This window comes from Belonocnema kinseyi, chromosome 2 (genome assembly GCF_010883055.1).
Source record: "Belonocnema kinseyi isolate 2016_QV_RU_SX_M_011 chromosome 2, B_treatae_v1, whole genome shotgun sequence".
NCBI lineage: Eukaryota > Metazoa > Arthropoda > Insecta > Hymenoptera > Cynipidae > Belonocnema > Belonocnema kinseyi.
The window spans coordinates 121,087,519-121,106,606 of NC_046658.1; the positions used below are offsets into that span (position 1 = coordinate 121,087,519).

At 28.3% G+C, this 19,088-nt stretch overlaps 1 protein-coding gene across 1 annotated transcript in view; it reads left to right on the plus strand.

The window, feature by feature from the left end:
• LOC117167812 (chondroitin sulfate synthase 1) overlaps positions 1 to 19,088 on the plus strand; it is a 70,764-nt gene that overhangs the window by 24,006 nt on the left and 27,670 nt on the right. The window contains exon 2 of the mRNA XM_033353013.1: positions 4,448 to 5,791. Coding sequence (XP_033208904.1) covers positions 4,997 to 5,791 — 795 coding nt within the window. The 5' untranslated portion in view covers positions 4,448 to 4,996. The remainder of the gene's footprint in view (positions 1 to 4,447; positions 5,792 to 19,088) is intronic.

Consider the following 19,088-nt stretch of genomic DNA (forward strand, 5'->3'; position numbering starts at 1 on the left):
ATAGAGCTCCAAGGAGATTATGTTGAAAAATAAAAAAAAAATTACCCAAAAAAATTGTTTTTATACTTCATTCTAAGGACTTATTGAACTACCCTCGTATTTAAATAAATTACACGAGAATTCTAAATCAATATAAAAATTCTATAATGCCTTCCTCACATTACTCCCTTTTCCACCCCGAAAGAGGAATGGTTTAATGGAGTAATAATACAAATTTTCGTATTCAAAGTTCTCATAGTTGGTGTTGCCAAAAACTGACAGATAATTCTAAACCGCAAAATAGACACAATCAAGTAGAATCCAGCAATCTAATCTTATCAATAAGTTCACACGAGCGTTATTTCTATACTTATTTTGATCATGAATCGACTTGCACTCGAATCGAAGTATAAAAGAAATTGAATCTGCAATATTAACCATAACAAAAAAAGATGAAATTTAAATTTAGACAAATAAATTTAAAATAAAAAAGACGAATTTTCAAGAAATAAAGATTTTTGAGACATGTAGAAAACATTTAATTTATATTAATGACCCTTCAATTGAAAAGAGGAATTTTCTGTACAAACAATGGAATTTTCAAACAGAAAATATGAGTTTTTAGTAAAAAAAAAAGGTCAACTTTTACGCACGCAGTTGAATTTTCAATTAAAACAGATCTATTTTCAAGAAAATAGTTACACTTAACAAAATACATTAACTTTCAACCAAACAGTTTATCAAAGAAAGATGAAATTTCTACAAAAAGAGATGAATTTTTTAATCAAAATGATAAGTTTAAAAAAATAATTAAATTTTCACCCAACAAATATTTCAGTTTGACTTTTCATCACCAAAATATGCATTTTGAGCCAAAAGTAAATTTCCAATGAAAATACTTGACTTTTCAACCCAAAAAGACGAGTTTTCAGCAAAGCAGTTAAATTTTCAAACAAATAGATACATTTCTATCCAAGACAGGTGAAATGTCTATACTGAAGCATATGATTTTTTAAATTAAATAGACAGATTTTCAAAAAAAATTGTTTAATTTTCATCCAAAAGATTTCAATTTGAATTTTCAACACCAAATATGAATATATGATTTCTACACTCTCATCAGAGAGGGTATTAGATTTGTGTAAAATTTGACCCCCCCCCCCCCCCTCCAGTTTTTGTCAAATGTCCATGTTTTGAGACAGCCGGAATCTGAAAAAACGGGTTTTACGAATTTGTCTGTCTATATGTATGTCTGCCTGTTTCCACGATAACTTAAAAAAAATTAATCTATTAGGTTGGCTTTTGGTACACTCTTTTAGTGTCCTAAACTAATATTTTTGAGACTACTTTTGTCAAATTTCAAAATTGTCTGTACGGATTTTGATGGTATTCAAGAATTCGAATAATTTATCCTAATGATTTTTTTCATAAAACCAAAAATTACCAGTTATAAAGCATTCACAAAATTTAAAAAAAAAAACGAAAATTTTAAACCGAATAACGCGCGATATGAAAAAAATTCAAGAGAAGAAAAATGTTTCTTTTTGAATGCCATGCAAGATTATAATAACAACCTTTTGAATTTTCTTGAAAAATAAAAAATTCTAATTTTGACAGCATACAAAATAATGGAAAATTCAAAAATTACATTTTTCGATCTAACTATGCAAAACAGGGTAAAAGATGATTCGACGAAAATTGTGCATTTGAAAAAGATTTACAAATTTGTTATCAATCACTTTTTGAAGGGATGCGTAGTTTTCGTTTTAATCGTGAAAAGCATAATTAAGAATCAAAACAAAATCTGCCCGCTGCGTGGGCAAATTCTCATAATAACTTTTGTCTTTTAATTTCTTCTCGTCTCGTGAGAGCACGAGATGAGAATGAGTTTGGTAAAGCCGAAGGAGCTTTAACAAAGAGAATTCACAATCACCAAATGACTGTGTTCGATGCTTTGACCTTTAGTTTCAAAAAGTCTGTGTACAAAGACTGAGCACGTATTTTCCACAAAACAATTAAACTTTTAACCAAAAAAGATGCGTTTTTAACGAAATCGTTTAATTTTAATCCATGAAAGATGAAATTTCTACTAAAACAGATGAATTTTTAAATCAAAAGGAATCGTTGGATTTAAAAAAAAACAGTTCAATTTTCAACCAAATAGTTGCATTTTATCTAAGAAAGATTACATTTCTACTAAAACAGATTAATTTTTAAATCAAAAAGATAAATTTTACAAAAAATGGTTGAATTTTCATCCAAAAGATTTAAATTTAACTTTTCAATGCCGAAATATGCATTTTGAATAAAAAGTCAATTTCCAACGAAAAAATTTGGATTTTCAAACCAAAAAGACGAATTTTCAACCAAAAAGTTGCATTTTTATCCATAAAAGATGCAATTTCTACTAAAATATATGAATTTTTCATTTAAAAATATAAATTAAAAAAGAATCGTTAAAGTTTCATTCAAAAAATATTTCCGTTGACTTTTCAACACCAAAAAATAAATTTAGAACAAAAACTAAATTTCCTTCTAAATAATTGAATTTTCAATAAAACATTTAAATTTTCAACCAAAACGGATATTTCTGAACAAAATTGTTGAATTTTGAACCAAGCAGTTGTATTTTTGTATAGAAAGATGAAATTTCTAATAAAATAAATCAATAATTTTTAACCCTCAAGTGCTAAAACCTCGAAATTTTCCGTTCCGCCTAGAACGGGTCCAGCTTCAAACTGAAATATTTCCGGGTTCAATTGACTTAGCTCCATTTATTTATTTCTTTTAATTATAGCCCAGAGTCTCACAAATACGAAGATTGTAAAAATATATATGAAAATTAATTGTGTATAATAAATATTTTGCAAAAAATGAGAAAACTTTTTGGAAAAAACAATTTTTTCGGGAAATCTGTATTGGATCATAAAAGATAATTGAAAAAAAATATCATGTCCAAAAATGTGAAGTTCAAAAGTTGTACTCTAAGACCTTGCTAACAGTTTTTTGTTTATTGGAAAAAACATATTTTTTTGCAAAATCAATGTTGGCAAATTTCGACATTTTCACACATGCTTTTCCGTGTATTTTCCACACTTTTTTGTATTTTTCTACACAAGGCTTACAAAAATAATAGCCAAAACATTTTTTTCTAAGACACGCACGAAATGTTCGGTCTTCGAGTCATTTATTGCGTGCGGGAAGTGACCAATTCCGAAATCGTGATAAAAAGCAGTTATAAAAAAAAAATTTTCTAGCTGCTGCGCTTGCTCTCTTTGAGTAAGATTTCTTTTTCTTGCTGTTGCGCTTGCGCATTTCGAGTCAGAATTACTTTCCAGGACTGTCGGAATTATAACTTCACTTCATTGTCATTTGACGCTTGAGAGACTGATTGTGAGTAGTAAATAGTTATTGGACATACTCGAAGTGATAAGTTACCATAAATGACTGATAAATTACCGATAAATTACCGAAAATTTTGGAAACACTAAATTCGGATGCACTAAATTTCTATAAATTTTCGGTAATTTACAAAAATTTCCGGAATTTTTAGGTAATTTTTGTAATTTTACCATAAATTTCCAAAAACGAAAAGAATTTTTCAAAAAATTGATTTCTATTGTTTCTCAAATCGAAAATTTCCCGCATTTGTTAGAAAAAATATCGTGTGCTACAGGAGCTAAAAGTACGCAGTTGAAACTCTTGTGAAGTTTACATTACTTGCGTTACACACGTGTGGAACTGCCTACATTCCGCACTTTTAGCACAATATACTATTACACAATCCACAAAATTTATTATTCAAATATTATATTATATATTAAAATCGTTAGCATTTGAGTGAAAGCACGAGAAAAACGGGAAGTTTCTTAAAAACAACGGCAAAAGAAGAATTCTTCAAAAATAGGGGAAGAAAGGAAAATAAATTTTTTCTGAAAAAGATCTCCTTCGTTCCGCTGGGAATCGAACCACATTAGCACTTTCGATTTCCGATAGGGTGGTTTTCCCTTAAGCTACTAGAGACATCGAAAGGAGAATACAATTTTTTCAAGGAATTAGTACTAACAGCAGAGAACATCAAAAAATTTTATCGTCTTTTCAGACTAGATGGTGCTATGGAAAATTTAACTTGTAACATCTGGCAAAATAATGCGTCTATTTCTGAAAAAGGATACTTCTTTCGATCTCTCTAGTGGCTCGACCAGCAATCGGAAGTTCTGTGGTTCGATTCCCAGCGGAGCGAAGAAGATTTTTTTTCAGAAAAAAATTAATTAAAAAAATGTTTAAGTCATAGTCTGAAAAGACGTTAATAATGTCTGTTATTCTCTGAGGAAAATACAGATTCCTTAAAAAATAGGAAAATAATGAAAGTGATTTTGAATCTTATGAAGTTATTATTGAACTGTACTTGGTTCAAATTTATTATCAGGAAACGTACTAAACATTTAAAACAAAATTTATTTTGCAGACCCCCAGCCAAAATTGGAAGGAACGAGATATTTGGGTGGAGCTCTGGATCCATGTTTCAGTTCAGAAAAAGAAACAGTCTCCTTTGTTCTGTTAATATTGAAGTAGAGCATCTGGATGCCAAAAGTCATAAAATGAGACGTATGTGGGGAGGATAGAAGTTATATTTCCTCCTCGAAGTGTTTGCTTACGCAACGTGGAGAAAGCCAGTTCCTTGTGTATCATCACCCAGAGATGTCACAGTTTCAGAAAACCTCAAAAAAAGTCCAGATCTAATGAGTCTGATAATACCAGTTTGGTAACAAAACTCACATTTCTTCTTATCTTCATATTGCGAGACCATGAATATAAACTGTAGGCTGTGCAGATAGGCTAAAAATGACTTCAGGGATCAATGAAAAAGAGGAATATTGAAACTGTTTGAGACTTGGAAGTCCCTCGAGTCTTAGACTCATTTTCATTTTAAAAAAGAAGCAATGGGGCCCATAAATCGAGAAAATTGGGTCTCAGCAAAGAAATGTGGATTCCTGAGAGGCCCAAATGAGCATCCATGGAAAAGGTGACAGCTAAGCCAGTGATGCGCAAACGACGTGGATTAGCCAGTGCCATTTTGGGCCTCACTGTGGGCCTTCTTCTAGGATTTTTAATCCTGAACCATCGAATTTCCACCCCCTCGGTTGTCAACCGTTTGAATTTCTCTATTCCAATCAGTTTAGAACAAAGAAACGATGTCTTCGGAGACAGAGAAGAGCGAGTGAACACTTCATCCTCAAATCTGGTCTTCGTCGGAGTAATGAGTGCCCAGAAGTATCTGGAGAGCAGGGCCAAGGCCGTCTACGAGACCTGGGGCAAAGAAGTGCCAGGGAAAATAGCCTTTTTCGCTTCCGAATTCTCCACCGTTCCTGAAAATTGTCCAGATTTGCCGCTGGTACCTCTTCCCAGAGTTGATGATAGCTATCCACCTCAGAAGAAGTCTTTCCTCATGCTTCAGTACATGTGGAATAATTTCGGAGAGAAGTTTGAGTGGTTTTTGAGAGCCGATGATGATGTTTATGTGAGGACTGATCGACTGGAGAAATTGCTGAGGTCTGTGGATTCTAGAAGAGCGATGTACATTGGTCAAGCTGGAAGGGGCAACTCGGAAGAGTTTGGACTGTTGTCGTTGGAGTATGATGAAAATTTTTGTATGGGAGGACCTGGAGTGATTATTTCGAGAGAGACTTTGAGGAGGATTGTGCCACATATTAAGAATTGTCTTAAGAATTTGTATACTACTCATGAGGACGTTGAACTTGGGAGGTGTGTGAAAAAATACGCTGGGATTCCGTGCACCTGGAGTTATGAGGTGAGTACAGTAATTAATTGTTTCTTAATTGATCTACTTATGGAAATTTATATCCGGCCTTTTTTTCATAATTTTCTTTCAGAGGAATAAATTCTTATCCTGTAATAAAATTAATTTTGAAATTCTTAAGATTCATAATGTTTCAAGTAATAATATTGTATTTTCAACAAAATAAACAATCAGAGAAATATTCTCTTGTGACAAAAGGATGTTTCTTTATGTAAGTGGCATTTCCTTTTAAATTTAAGGTTGAGATCATTTTCATTTGCCTCAACAGGAATCTTCTTCAAATTAAAATTATTTCTTGAAAAAAAAGATCCTACTCCATCTTCACTCCATTGGGAATCGAACCACAAAACTTCTGATTTCCGGTCAGGTGCTTTTCCAATTAAGCTATTAGAGGAATCAGAATAAGAACTCTTAATTCACGAAAATAACCCTAATTTTTAGCTAGGTGTTAATAATACAAGTAATTATTTCTTAAATTTATCTGCTACATTACCAGAGATTGTACCTTACCGACAGGAGATCAACCCTCCAAACCATGAAAGCAGAAAATCTACACAATATCGATCAAGTTAAGAGTCTTCAATAACAGAAAATGCTTAACGTCTTAATAAGACCAGATGAAAAATAATATTTTCAAATTAAAATTATTTCTTGAAAAAAAGAGCCTACTCCATCTTCACTCCATTGGGAATCGAACCACAAAACTTCTGATTTCCCGTCAGGATTCCCAATGGAGTGAAGATGGAGCAAGATCGTTTTTTCAAGAAATCTCTGATGATATAGCAGATAAATTTAAAAAAGGAATCTTTTTGCAGCAAAAAATTACCTTATGCGACTAACTTCACCTAAACTTACAGACAAATAATTCTATTTGTGTTTCAAGATAACTTTTTCTCTGCGTGGATGAAATTAAAAAAAAAAGAAAATAAGAATTTTAATGTAAAATTGTGAATCTTCAACCAAAAAAAAATTAATTTTTAAGCAATTATTTGACTTTTATAACAAATAGTTTAACTTTAATTCAAAGGAATTGAATTTATCAAAAAAAGGAATTTTTGTACAGAAGGAAATCATCTTAAATTAATTAGTTAAATAGATGCTTTTCCGACCAAAATAATGAATCTTTAACGAACAAAAAATTCATTATTGACTAAACAATTCGTTTTTTAACAGAAAAGATTTTTTAGTCTATAATCAACAAAAATTGCAACCAAATGATTGAATTTTCAAGACAAAAATATTAATTTTCTGTATGACAGTTATATGTTAAACCGAAACTTTAATTTTCAAACAGAAAATTAAATTTTCACTTCGAAAGGCGAATTTTAAATTAAACTGTTGAAATATTCAAGTACAAATATGAATTTAATAAAAAAGAATTGAATTTTCTACCAAATATTTGAATATTCCACCAAATAGTTTAATTTTTAATAAAAAACAATGAGTTCATAAAAAAAAAAATTTTTCTACCAAAGAAAATCATTAAATATACATTTCCTACAAAATAATTGAATTTTCAACAAAACAAAAAAATTACTTTTTAAGCAATTGTCTGAATCTTTCACCAAATAGTTTAATTTCTAATAAAAAAAAACAATAAAGGAATTAAATTTATCAAAATACGACGATTTTCCGTCTACTAAAATGATAAATCTCTGACCAAAAAAATTCATTTTTGACTAAACAATTTATTTTCCAACAGAAATAATTTTTTAGTCCATGAAGAAAAACAATTTCAACCAAATGATGGAATTTCCAAGCCAAAAAGATTAATTTTCTGTATGAAAGTTAATTTTAAACAGAAACTTTAATTTTCAAATAAAAATTGAATTTTCACTTAAAAAAGATGAATTTTCAATAAAACTATTGAAATCGGTTGAAATATTCGAGCCGAAAATATGAATTTGCTACAAAATAATTGAATTTTCAACCAAATATTTGATATATAGTTTAATTTTGAATAAAAAAAACCATTGAGTTTATAAAAAGTACGATTTTTCTACAAAAGAAAATCATTAAATATGCATGCCCTACAAAATAATTGAATTTTCAACCAAACAAAGACAATTACTTTTGAAGCAATTATTTGAATCTTTCACAGTTTATTTTTCAACCAAAAAATTTTTTATCCAGAAAGAAAAAAATTTCAACCGAAAGGTTGAATTTCCATGCCCCAAAGATTAGTTTTCTATGTAGCAGTTGAATTTTTAACGAAAAAGCTAATTTTCAAAATTGCGATTTTTTAATAAAACTGTTGAATTGTTATTAAAAAAATCAGTTTTAGCAAAACTGTTGATTTTTCAATTAAAAATATATTTTATTCTAGGAAGCACAACAATTTCAATCAAAATGTTGGATCTTCAAGCCAAATATAAGAATTTCCTACAAAATAATTGAATTTTCAACAACAAAAAATTCATTTTTAACCAAATATTTAAATTTTTAACCTGCAGTTGAATTAAAAAAAAATAATTAACTTTGAACAAAACAGTTAATTTTTTAAGAAAAAAGGTTTTTCAGACCAGATAGAAGAAAAATTTCAAGAAAAGAAGAGGAATTTCAAGCCAAAAAAAGGAATTTTGTACAAAAACAGGTTAATTTTCAACCGAATATATCAATTTTTCAGCAAACAGTTGAATTTTGTATGAAACGGTTGTAAAAAGTAGAATCTTAAGATATTAGATAAATTCGCAACCTAGAAAGATTAATTTTCAAGAAAACTGTTGAATTTTTAGTCAAAAATAAATTTTAATAAAAAACTAATTTTTTAACAAAAGAGTTGATTTTTTAATAAAGAAGATTTCTCAGACAAGAAAAAAGAAAATTTTCTCCCAATTTGTTGAATTTTCAAGCTAAAAATACGAATTGTCTAACAAACAGTTTAATGTTCAACGTATTTGAATTTTCCATCAAGCCGTTGAATTTTCTACGAAATGATTGACTTTTCAAGGCAGAAAGGTGAATTTTTTATACAAGTCAAATTTTGAACCGCACAATATTAATTTTCAACCAAAAATTTGTTTTCGAATAAGTAAAAAACTAATTTCTAATCAAATAGATTACTTAGAAAAATACTTTAAATATCTAAGGGTTCTTTACTAAAAATGATACGTTAGAAGCAATTTTTTAAGAATTACAAATCAAAATCTATCTACTGATAAAAATACAATCAGAAAAAATCAAACATGAGCATTTTTCAATTCTGTTGTTTATCTTTTTTTCAGTTTTGATCTTCCTTTTTTTGTGATGTATTTTTAGCAGTAAATAGGGCTGAAGTCTTCAACAAAAATTTTAAAACTAGTTAAAAAAAATGTTGACACAAGAATGTCTAGAAAGCTTCCTAAAAAAGGGCTAGTCTATTGCACAATATTTACGAGATAGACCACATGATATAAAAAGCTTTTTTTAATAAAAAACTAAATCCCTTTTTTAAATCTTCTTTTAACCTTAAATTGAACTACTGTTAATAATAATTCATTGATTCATTAACAGCACAAATAAACCTAAAATAATTAATAATAAATTTAATTTATTAATACGTATCGTGTCTTCAATATTGATTTAATTACATTATTTTTCTTACATTAGTATCTTTAATTGTAATCATTATCCACTGTAGGGAGGTTTCCCCAATAATTTCGAATTGGATGTATTGAAAACTTAATTTTTAACAAAAAATATAATAGTCGATACTTCAACAAAAGCCAAAGTTTATTTATTATCCAACCGAATAAAATTCATCCCAGCAAGACGAATATTCCACAGAAGAATTATTTTAAGCCCAATTGTTGAGTTTTTCAACTAAAGTGATTAATCGTTTACAACAAAATAATCAATTTGTGACAAAAATTTTTATTTTTGAACAAGAAAGATCCACTGTAGGGAGGTTTTCCTTATAATTTCGAATTGGAAGTGTTGAGAATTGAATTTTAAAGGGGGGGGGGGGGTCAACAATTTTTTGTAAAAATTTATAAAATGAAGCAAAATTATCGCCGCTTCTTTCGGGATGTAGTTTCAGCAAGCAATTCTCCGGGTCGTTAACTTTTTTACTGTCGACCATTAAACACAAATCTATTTTGGTCGCTTTCCATGTCGTCCCGTCGTCCCCCCTAATCTCACTTATTTTATACTCATTCTTGAACATGTCATTTATATAATGTAGATTGTAGATTATAGATTGCAGAACACCCACTATGATATTAGATAGGCATTTACTTTTAATCTTAGCACATTAGATAGATTACAAAATCGAACTTTATCAAAGCAAACTATATCTGTGCCTTAAAAACTTTTTATACGCTTTTATCGCCTTTTTCTATTTCTTTAAACTACTTGTAGCCGCAAACACTTTTTTTTAAATATAGTCACACTGGAATAGTAAGAAAACTTGAAAACTGAATAAAATGTATTGATTTTTCGTTCTGAAAAAATAGAATATATTCTTGATTTTAAATTTTCTTAAATGTAGACTTCTCCCTCTTTTTGTTGATAAATCAGTCTCGACCTTGTGTTAGATCACTTAATCAGCCGTCGATTTGAATTATCCCTCTTTTCCCTATTCTACTCTTTTCTCATTTCTTATAGTTTGAAAATAATTTCACCCCCTCCTCCTATTTTAAACAAACTTCTTTATCTTGTTTTCTCGTTTGAATCGATCTGAATTAATAGAACTCAAAAATAAAATCCAACTATTTTTCATTGGAAATTAATGCTCTTTAATTGAAAAGTCTACAACTATGTTTTCCGTTGAGAATTAATCTATTTTGGTCGAAAACTAAATTATTTGGCTTAAAATGAACTTTTTGGTCGAAGCTTCCTCCATTTTGGTAAAATATTTAACTATTTGGTTTAAAATTAAATTTTTGGTTTTAAATTCCACTATTTGGTTTAAAATTAACTTTTTGTTTGAAAATTCAACAATTGTTAATTGAAAAATGATTCCTTTTAATTGAAACGTCTACTAATATATTTTTGGTTGAGAATTAATCTTTTACGGTCGAAAATACAACTTTTTGACTTGAAATTAACTTTTTGTTTCAAAATTTTACTATTTAGCCGAAAATCAACTTTTTTCCTAAAAATTCTACTATTTTGGTAAAAAATTCCACTATTTTTCGTTGAAAAGTAATTCTTTTTAATTGAAAAGTCTATTATTATATTTTTGCTTGAGAATCAACCTTTTACGGTCGAAAATACAACTATTTGGCTTAAAATTAACTTTCTGGTTGAAAATTTAACTATTTAGCCGAAAATGAACCTTTTTGTTAAAAACTCCACTATTTTGGTAAAAAATTCCACTATTTTTTGTTGAAAAGTAATTATTTTTAATTGAAAAGTCTACTAATATTTGTTTAGTTGGGAATTAATCTTTTACGGTCGAAAATACAACTATCTGACTTAAAATTAACTTTCTGTTTGAAAATTTAACTATTTAGCCGAAAATCAACTTTTTTGTTAAAAATTCCACTATTTTGGTAAAAGATTCCACTATTTTTTGTTGAAAAGTAATTCTTTTTAATTGAAAAGTCTACAATTATATTTTTTGTTAAAAATTCATCTTTTTGATTTGAGAATCCAACGATTATGGTGAAAAACTCAACTATTTTTGTTGGAAATTCAACTGTTTGTTTTAAAATTAACCTTTTTTAATGGAAAAGTCTACTATTATATTTTTAGTTTAGAATTTATCTTTTTGGATTTAAATTCCACTATTTTGGTGGAAAAGTAAACTGTTTGGTTTAAATTTTACTTTTCAATTAGAAATTTAACTAGCTTTCGTTGGCAAATTAATTATATTTAATTGAAAAGTCTATTATTATATTTTTGGTTCAGAATTGATCTTTTTGGTTTGAAAATTCGACGCTTTTTGTTTAAAATGAAATATTTTATCTTGAAAATCCAACTGTTTGTTTTAAAATTGACTTTTTTTAATTGAAAAGTCTACTATTATATTTTTGGCTTAGAATTAATTTTTTATTGGATTTAAATTCCACTATTTTGGTAGAAAAGTAAACTATTTGGTTATATGTAACTTTTCTGTTCGAAATTTAAATAGTTTTCACTGGAAAATTAATTTTTTTTTAGTTGAAAAGTCTACTATTATATTTTTAGTTCAGAATTCATCATTTTGGCTGGAAAATTCAAAGATTTTTGTTGCAAATTCAACTATTTTTGTTGCAAATTCAATTGTTTGGTTTAAAATTAACATTTTTGTTGAAAATTGCTTTATTTTGATATCAAATTTAAATATTTGGTTTAAAATTAACTTTTTGTTGGAAATTCTTCTATTTTAGTAGAAAAGTCAACTATTTTATTTTTAAATTAACTTTTTGGTTGAAAATTCGACTATTTTTGAAGACAATTAAACTATTCTTGTTTAAAATTAATTTGGTTTAATCGAAAAGTCTAGTATTATATATATATTTTTTTTTAGGAAAATTAGAGACACAATATTAACAAGTCAAACTATGCAAACATTTATTTTTGCACAAAAAGGCTTAAACATATGGTGAATCCAAAAATCAGTTGTTTTGAAAAAACATGTCTAAAACGTTCAACTAATGCAAAAAGAATTGCATAGAAGGAACTTTAAATATTTTTCCAAACCACATTGCAATCGGCGCATTAGAGACAAATATATAACAAAGGCAAAAAGAGGGAGAGAATTAGGAATGAGACAACCAAGCCATCCTATCCTCACTCTCATTTCCTTTTTTTCTCCGTCTTTTTTATACTACTTTCGGTCCAACATGTTTCGAGACCATTTTAGATTTCCTCATCAGGGTATTCATTATCGAAGAGTATTATGAAGAATAAATATTTCTTTGAAGTTTCTGACTATAATGGAACTTACATTATTTTTCGTTTCTTTCTTTTTGAATGAATTTTTCCCTTTTAATCTTTGGTGTAAATTTCAATCTTATTTTTCGTTGAAAATCAATTCTTTTTAAATGAAAAGTATTGTACTATAATTTTGATTGAGAATTAATCTTTTTGTTTATAAATCCTTTTATTTTTGTAGAAAAATCAACTATTTGGTTTAAAATGAACTTTTGGGTTAAAAATTCAACAATTTTAATAGAAAATTCAACTATTTGTTTTAAAATTAACTTTTTAGTTAAAAATTCAATTATTTTGGTAGAAAATTGAACTATGTATGTGACTTAAAATTAATTTTTTAGTTGAAAATTGAACTATTTTGGTAAAAAAATGAAATATTTAGTTTAAAATAACATTTTGGTTAAAAATTCAACTATTTTGGTAAAAAGTCAAGAATTTGGTTTAAAATTAACTTTTTCGTTCTAAATTTAATCATTTTGTAAAAAAGTAAAGTATTTTGTTTAAAATTAACTTTTGAATTGAAAAGTCTATTATTACATTTTTGGTTCGCAATTCATCTCTTAGGGTTAAAAATTAAACTATTTGGTTTGAATTGAACTTTTAGGTTAAAATTAGACTATTCTGGTAGAAAATTTAACCATTTTGTTTAAAATTAACTTTTTGATTTTAAATTCCAATACTATTTTGATATTATTATTATATCATTATTTGGTTCAAAATTAATTTTTTTATTGAAAATTCAACTAATTTTCGTTAAAAATTAATGCTTTTTAGTTGAAAAGTCTACTATTATATTTTTGGTCGAGAATACATCTTTTTGGTTGGAAAATTCATCTATTTGGTTTAAAATGAACTTTTCAGATGAAAATTCCACTATTTTGGTAGAAAAGTCAACTATTTGGCCAAAAAATAACACACAAAGAACGAATGATAAACTTTACCCTGATTCCGACGTAAAATTAGTTGAGACAAAAATTAACTTCACAGCATAAATTTTACCGGAATATCGGTTAAAGTTTCTTTTTGCCATTATAGAAAATCTATTTTGAGTTACGTAAAGTTGTCCGAATAAAACTTTATCATTCTAAAAAAATACATGCCAAAAACTTTATCCTTAGTTTTTTCTGTGAACTTCTTGGTTATAAATTCCACTAATTTCGAATAAAATCCAACTATTTTTGGTTGAAAAATAATTCTTTGTAATCAATTGCGGTCTACTATTATATTTTTAGTTGAACATTCATTTTTTTTGTTGAAAAGTCTATTATTACATTTTTGGTTTGCAATTCATCTCTTCGGGTTAAAAATTCAACTTTCAGGTTTAAAATGAACTTTCCTGTTAAAATTTCACTATTATGGTAGATAATTGAACTATTTTGTTTAAAATTAACTTTTTGGTTTTAAATTCCACTACTATTTTGGTAGACAATTTCACTATTTGGTTTAAAATTAATTTTTGGATTGAAAATTCAACTAGTTTTCGTTGAAAATTAATTCTTTTTAGTTGAAAAGTCTACTATTATATTTTTGGTTGAGAATACATCTTTTTGGTTGGAAAATTCAACTTTTTGATTTTAACCCTTAAATGACACACCTCCAAAAAATAACGTAGCTGACACTTGGGGTCTTTTGGACCTCAACGTTTTTAAACTGTTGTAAAAAGTTTAATTTTTGATATTTTTATTAAGATGTTTTTTTTTGGGTATTCTTTAACATCTCTTGTAAAGAATCAATCGGTATAGTAACTTAGATTTTATTTTTAAAACTTTGAAAAACAATGAAAAATTAATGGAATTTACGAATTTTTATATCTGTTGAAAAATGGTCTGGGGTCCAATGGACCCCCAGTGTCATTTAAGGGTTAAATTCCTATTTTCGTGAAAAATCATTGCATGTATCCACTGTTTCCAGAGGATTTTAGGCTGTGATATCATTCCTAAATATTTATTAAACTTGTTTGCATCAGGTGGAGCGTAAAATATGAAATTTATTTCTTCAATTAAAAAATTCAATTACCGTCCTTTGTCCTGCGAACAAATTTAGGACACAATTATGAAATTCCTGGTTACATATATTTATTTCAGCTCTTATTTTACGAAATTTCACCACATACCTGATCAACAACATAACACGCATTCAAAAGTTGAGTAAAAAAGCTGACTCTTAAAAACTTTGAATCGATAATGAAGAAGCGTATTGTTTGCGTCATTTCAAGAGAGAAAAGCTAGAATGAAATAATGAATGCGCGAAAGCGAAATCCATTAACGAGTGTATGCAAATAAGAAAAATTAAAAAAAAAAGAATCAGAAATTCTCTGTCAGAGTTCTACAGCTGCAAATCACTCAGGTATTGGTGTCGCGTTATTAGAAACGACTTATTGCATTATTCGTTTATAAATAATAACTAAAAAGAAGTGGAAATTCATCATCATCAAGAAAAATTAAAAATTCGAAAGGTTCTCATATTTCATCCTAGTGTAATGAGGCGATTCTAAATGAATATGTATATAAGTGCTTTGGCTTTATTGGTTTTTTAATTTGCTCTTAAGAAATGTCTGTTATTTTTAAGTCTTCCATACAATACGTTGTTACATTTTTTGTTTAAAATTCACCATTCACCACTTAATTACCAAAGATATATGACATTTAAAAAAATTTAGATACATTTCTTCCAACAGAAAGATTGATATTTTACAAGCAAAAAAAGAATTTGCAATAAAATATCTACAAACAGGTTGAATTTTCAACCCAAAAATAGAATTTTTTAAGAAAAAAGTTAATTTTCTTCACAATTGTTACATTTTCTTCAAAATCATTTTTTTCCAAACAGTTAAATTTTTCTAAAAAATAGTTTCATTTTCAAACAAATATTTGAATGATTGAATGATTTACAAACCAGTTGAATTTTAAACCCAAAAATCTAATTTTTCAATAAAAAAGTTAATTTCCTTCAAAATCGTTACATTTTCTTTCAAATAGTTCAATTTTGCTAACAAATAGTTTAATTTTTAAATAAATATTTGAATTTCCAACAATAATGATGAATTTTCAACCAAAAAGTTATTTTTCCACGAAATTGTTGAATTTTTAAGCCGAAAAGTTCAGATCAAATTTCAACCAGGTGGTTTATATATTAAAACAATAAAGATAAATTCTCAGCAAGAAGTTTAGTAGTTGATAGTTTCACCAAAAAATATTTAAATTTGAATCAAAAACAGTTAAATTCAACAAAAAAGTAGAATTTTCGAAAAATAGAGTCTAAACTTATTCAACACTTCCAATTGAAAATTTTGTTGGTGTAGCTTTTTCTAATTCAAACTTAAAATAACCCTCTTATTAGTATTTTCTATGAAAATTGTTCTACTGTCGAAAAAGGCTGTTTTTCTCAAATGGCACGTTGACAAAGTGTCGTTTTTTTATGTCAAAATGACATTGTACTCTTTACAATTCATCACTATGATTTTTGGCAGATTTATATAAAAACAGCATTTTATATTAAATTTAATATTTCTACCAAAAAAGATTTTAACTTTAAATAAGAAACTATTAAATTCAACCAAAAAAGACCAATTCTCAACAAAATGATTAATCCCGAACTAAAACAGATCAATTTTCAAAGCGCAAACACTAATTTTTAACAAAAAAGTTAAATTTGCAACCAAGAAAGATTTTTCTGTCAAAAAAGAACAAAATTTCAACTTAATTGTTGAATTTTCTAGCCAAAAAGACATCTTTTCGAGAATAGAGTTCAATTTAAAACCCTAAAATATGATTTTTCAACAAAAAAGTTCATTTTCAATCGCAAAGTTAAATTTTTTTATGAAAATAGCTCAATTTTCAACTCAAAATATCTATAAATAATAAATATATATATATATAATTTATTATAAATAAAATATATAATAAAATAATAACTTTGCAACCAAATGAATGGAATTTCAACCAAAATTAGTTGAATTTTTTGTTTGATTCTATTAATTTAGTTTGTATTTAATCCGAAAACGATGAAAAGGGGAAGGTTTTTGAAAATATGAAAAAAAATTGTGATAATAAGTGGAAAAGAGGGAAATAGGGGAAAGGGTGTGAAGTCGAAGTGGAGTCAACTAACAAGCAGTATATTACATTTTTGGGCGGTGTAGAGCCCCCGCTGTGATTAGCCACAGATATAATTTGATTCAAGTCAGACCACACATTTTTTATCATTTTTTCTTAACTTCTAATTTTTCCATATGACAGGTGCCGCAATTTGACTTGCCAGGAATGTGACATGTCAAAATGTGACATGCCGTAGTTTAAAATGCCGCAAATCTGGCATGCTATATTGTTATATGCCGCAAATTTTAAATCAAAATGAGACATGCCGCAACGTTACATGCTTCAATGCAACATGCCGTAGATGTGACATGCAGCAAATTGGACATACCGTTATGTGACAAGCCGAAATGTAAAATACCGTAATGTGACATCATGTAGTTTGACACGCCGTAATGTGACATACTATAGTGTGACATGCCGTAATGTGACATACTGTAATGTAATATGACATGCTGCAGTGTGACATGCTTTAGTGTGAAATGTTGATATTTGACAAGCTGCAATGTAAAATACCGTAATGTGACATGAGTGAGTGTGACAGGCCGTAATGTGACATACTGCAATTCGACATGCTGAAATGTGACATACCGTAATGTGACATACTTTAATAAAACATAGCAATATGTGACATGCCAAAATGTGACGTGCTGTAATGGGACGTGCTGCAAATGTAACATGACAATGTGATATACCGTAATGTGATATGCTGGAGCGTGACATGCCGATATGTGACAAGTCAAAATGTGACATGATGTAATGTGATACCGTAATGTGACATACTGCAATTTGACATGCCGAAATGTGACATGCCATAATGTGACAAGCCGTAATGTTGCATGCCATAATGTGACATACTGTAATGTGACATGTTGCCGCAATTGTTATATGCGGCTAATGTGACATGTCGTAAATTTAACAGTCCGCTTGTCGAATGATCCGGATCCGTAAAGGACGTATATGTTAAAATACCGTCTACATGGAATGAGTTTATATATTGAGCGACCTATCATTGTGTTAACTGAAGTTAAAGGTACAATGACCAGATGAGGATGTCGGTTGTTAGGATCAAACGATTTGTACCCTGCTAACCCAGTGAACAGATCATCTCAAACTTCATCTTATCATTTGAGATTGATCAATAGTGATTTCATATGGGTGGATGCACTTGAACAATACACCAAAGCCACAACTATTATCCCATTGTCGCATAACTTAACACTATAAGACAAATTCTTCATTTATACCAATTTAAAAGTCAAATTATATAAACCGAAACTGAAAGGTTTTACATTCTTATCAGAGAAGGTATTAAATTTGTGTAAAATTTGCCCCTCCCCTCAGTTTTTGTCAAATGTCCACGTTTTGAGACCCCCTGAATCCGAAAAACAGGTTTTTATGAATGTTTATGCCTGTAATTCTGTCTCTGTGTGTGCGCGATAACTTTTTGAAAAAATTAATCTATTAAATTGGCCTTTGGTACACTCGTTTAGTGTCCTAAACTAAAGGTCAAGTTCGTTAGTCAGCCATTTTGGATAGAAATTCAAAAAATGGGCACATTTTGAATATTTCTGAAACCACTTTTCTCAAAATTCAAAAATTCTCTGTACAGTTATTCATAGTATTTAGAAATTCGAACAATTTATCCTTCTGACTTTTTTCAAAAAATCAAAAATAACTAGAGTTATAGCATTTACAAAATTCCAAAAAACACACGAAAATGAACATTTTATGCCAAATAACGTGCAATATGAAAAAAGTAAAGAGAAGAAAAATTTTGCTTTTTGAATGCCCAACGAGATATCATACCAACTTTTTGAATTTTCTTGAAAAATAAAAATTCTAATTTTGACAGCATACAAAATAATGAAAAATAAAAAAATTGCATTTTTCAGCCAAAATGTGCAAATTACGGTAAAAGATAAATTCACAAAAATTGTGCATTTGAGAAAGTTCTACAAATTTGTTATGAACCACTTTTTGATAGGATGCGCAGTTTTGGCTTTAATCATGAAAACGTCATTAACAGTAAAAAAAATGTGCCCGCTGCGTGGGGACATTCTATTTTTCTATGATTAAAACTAAAAACAGAACTATCAAAAAATTATTCATGACCAATCATTTTAATGAAAAGAATTCCTGAAAATAAAATCAAGAATCTAGCGACCAAATTTGGACAACCACCACAAAATGTTCCCATTGGAATCTGAAAAAAGGAACACTTCTCTCCTCTCCTTTCCCTCTAAAAAAGAAAAAAAGAAAAGAAAATTATTCATCTTTCGAATCCCCTTTCTTCTCTTTTTTATTTCTTTCGTCCTCTTTATTGCCACCATTATCAAATCTCAATAAAAAACATT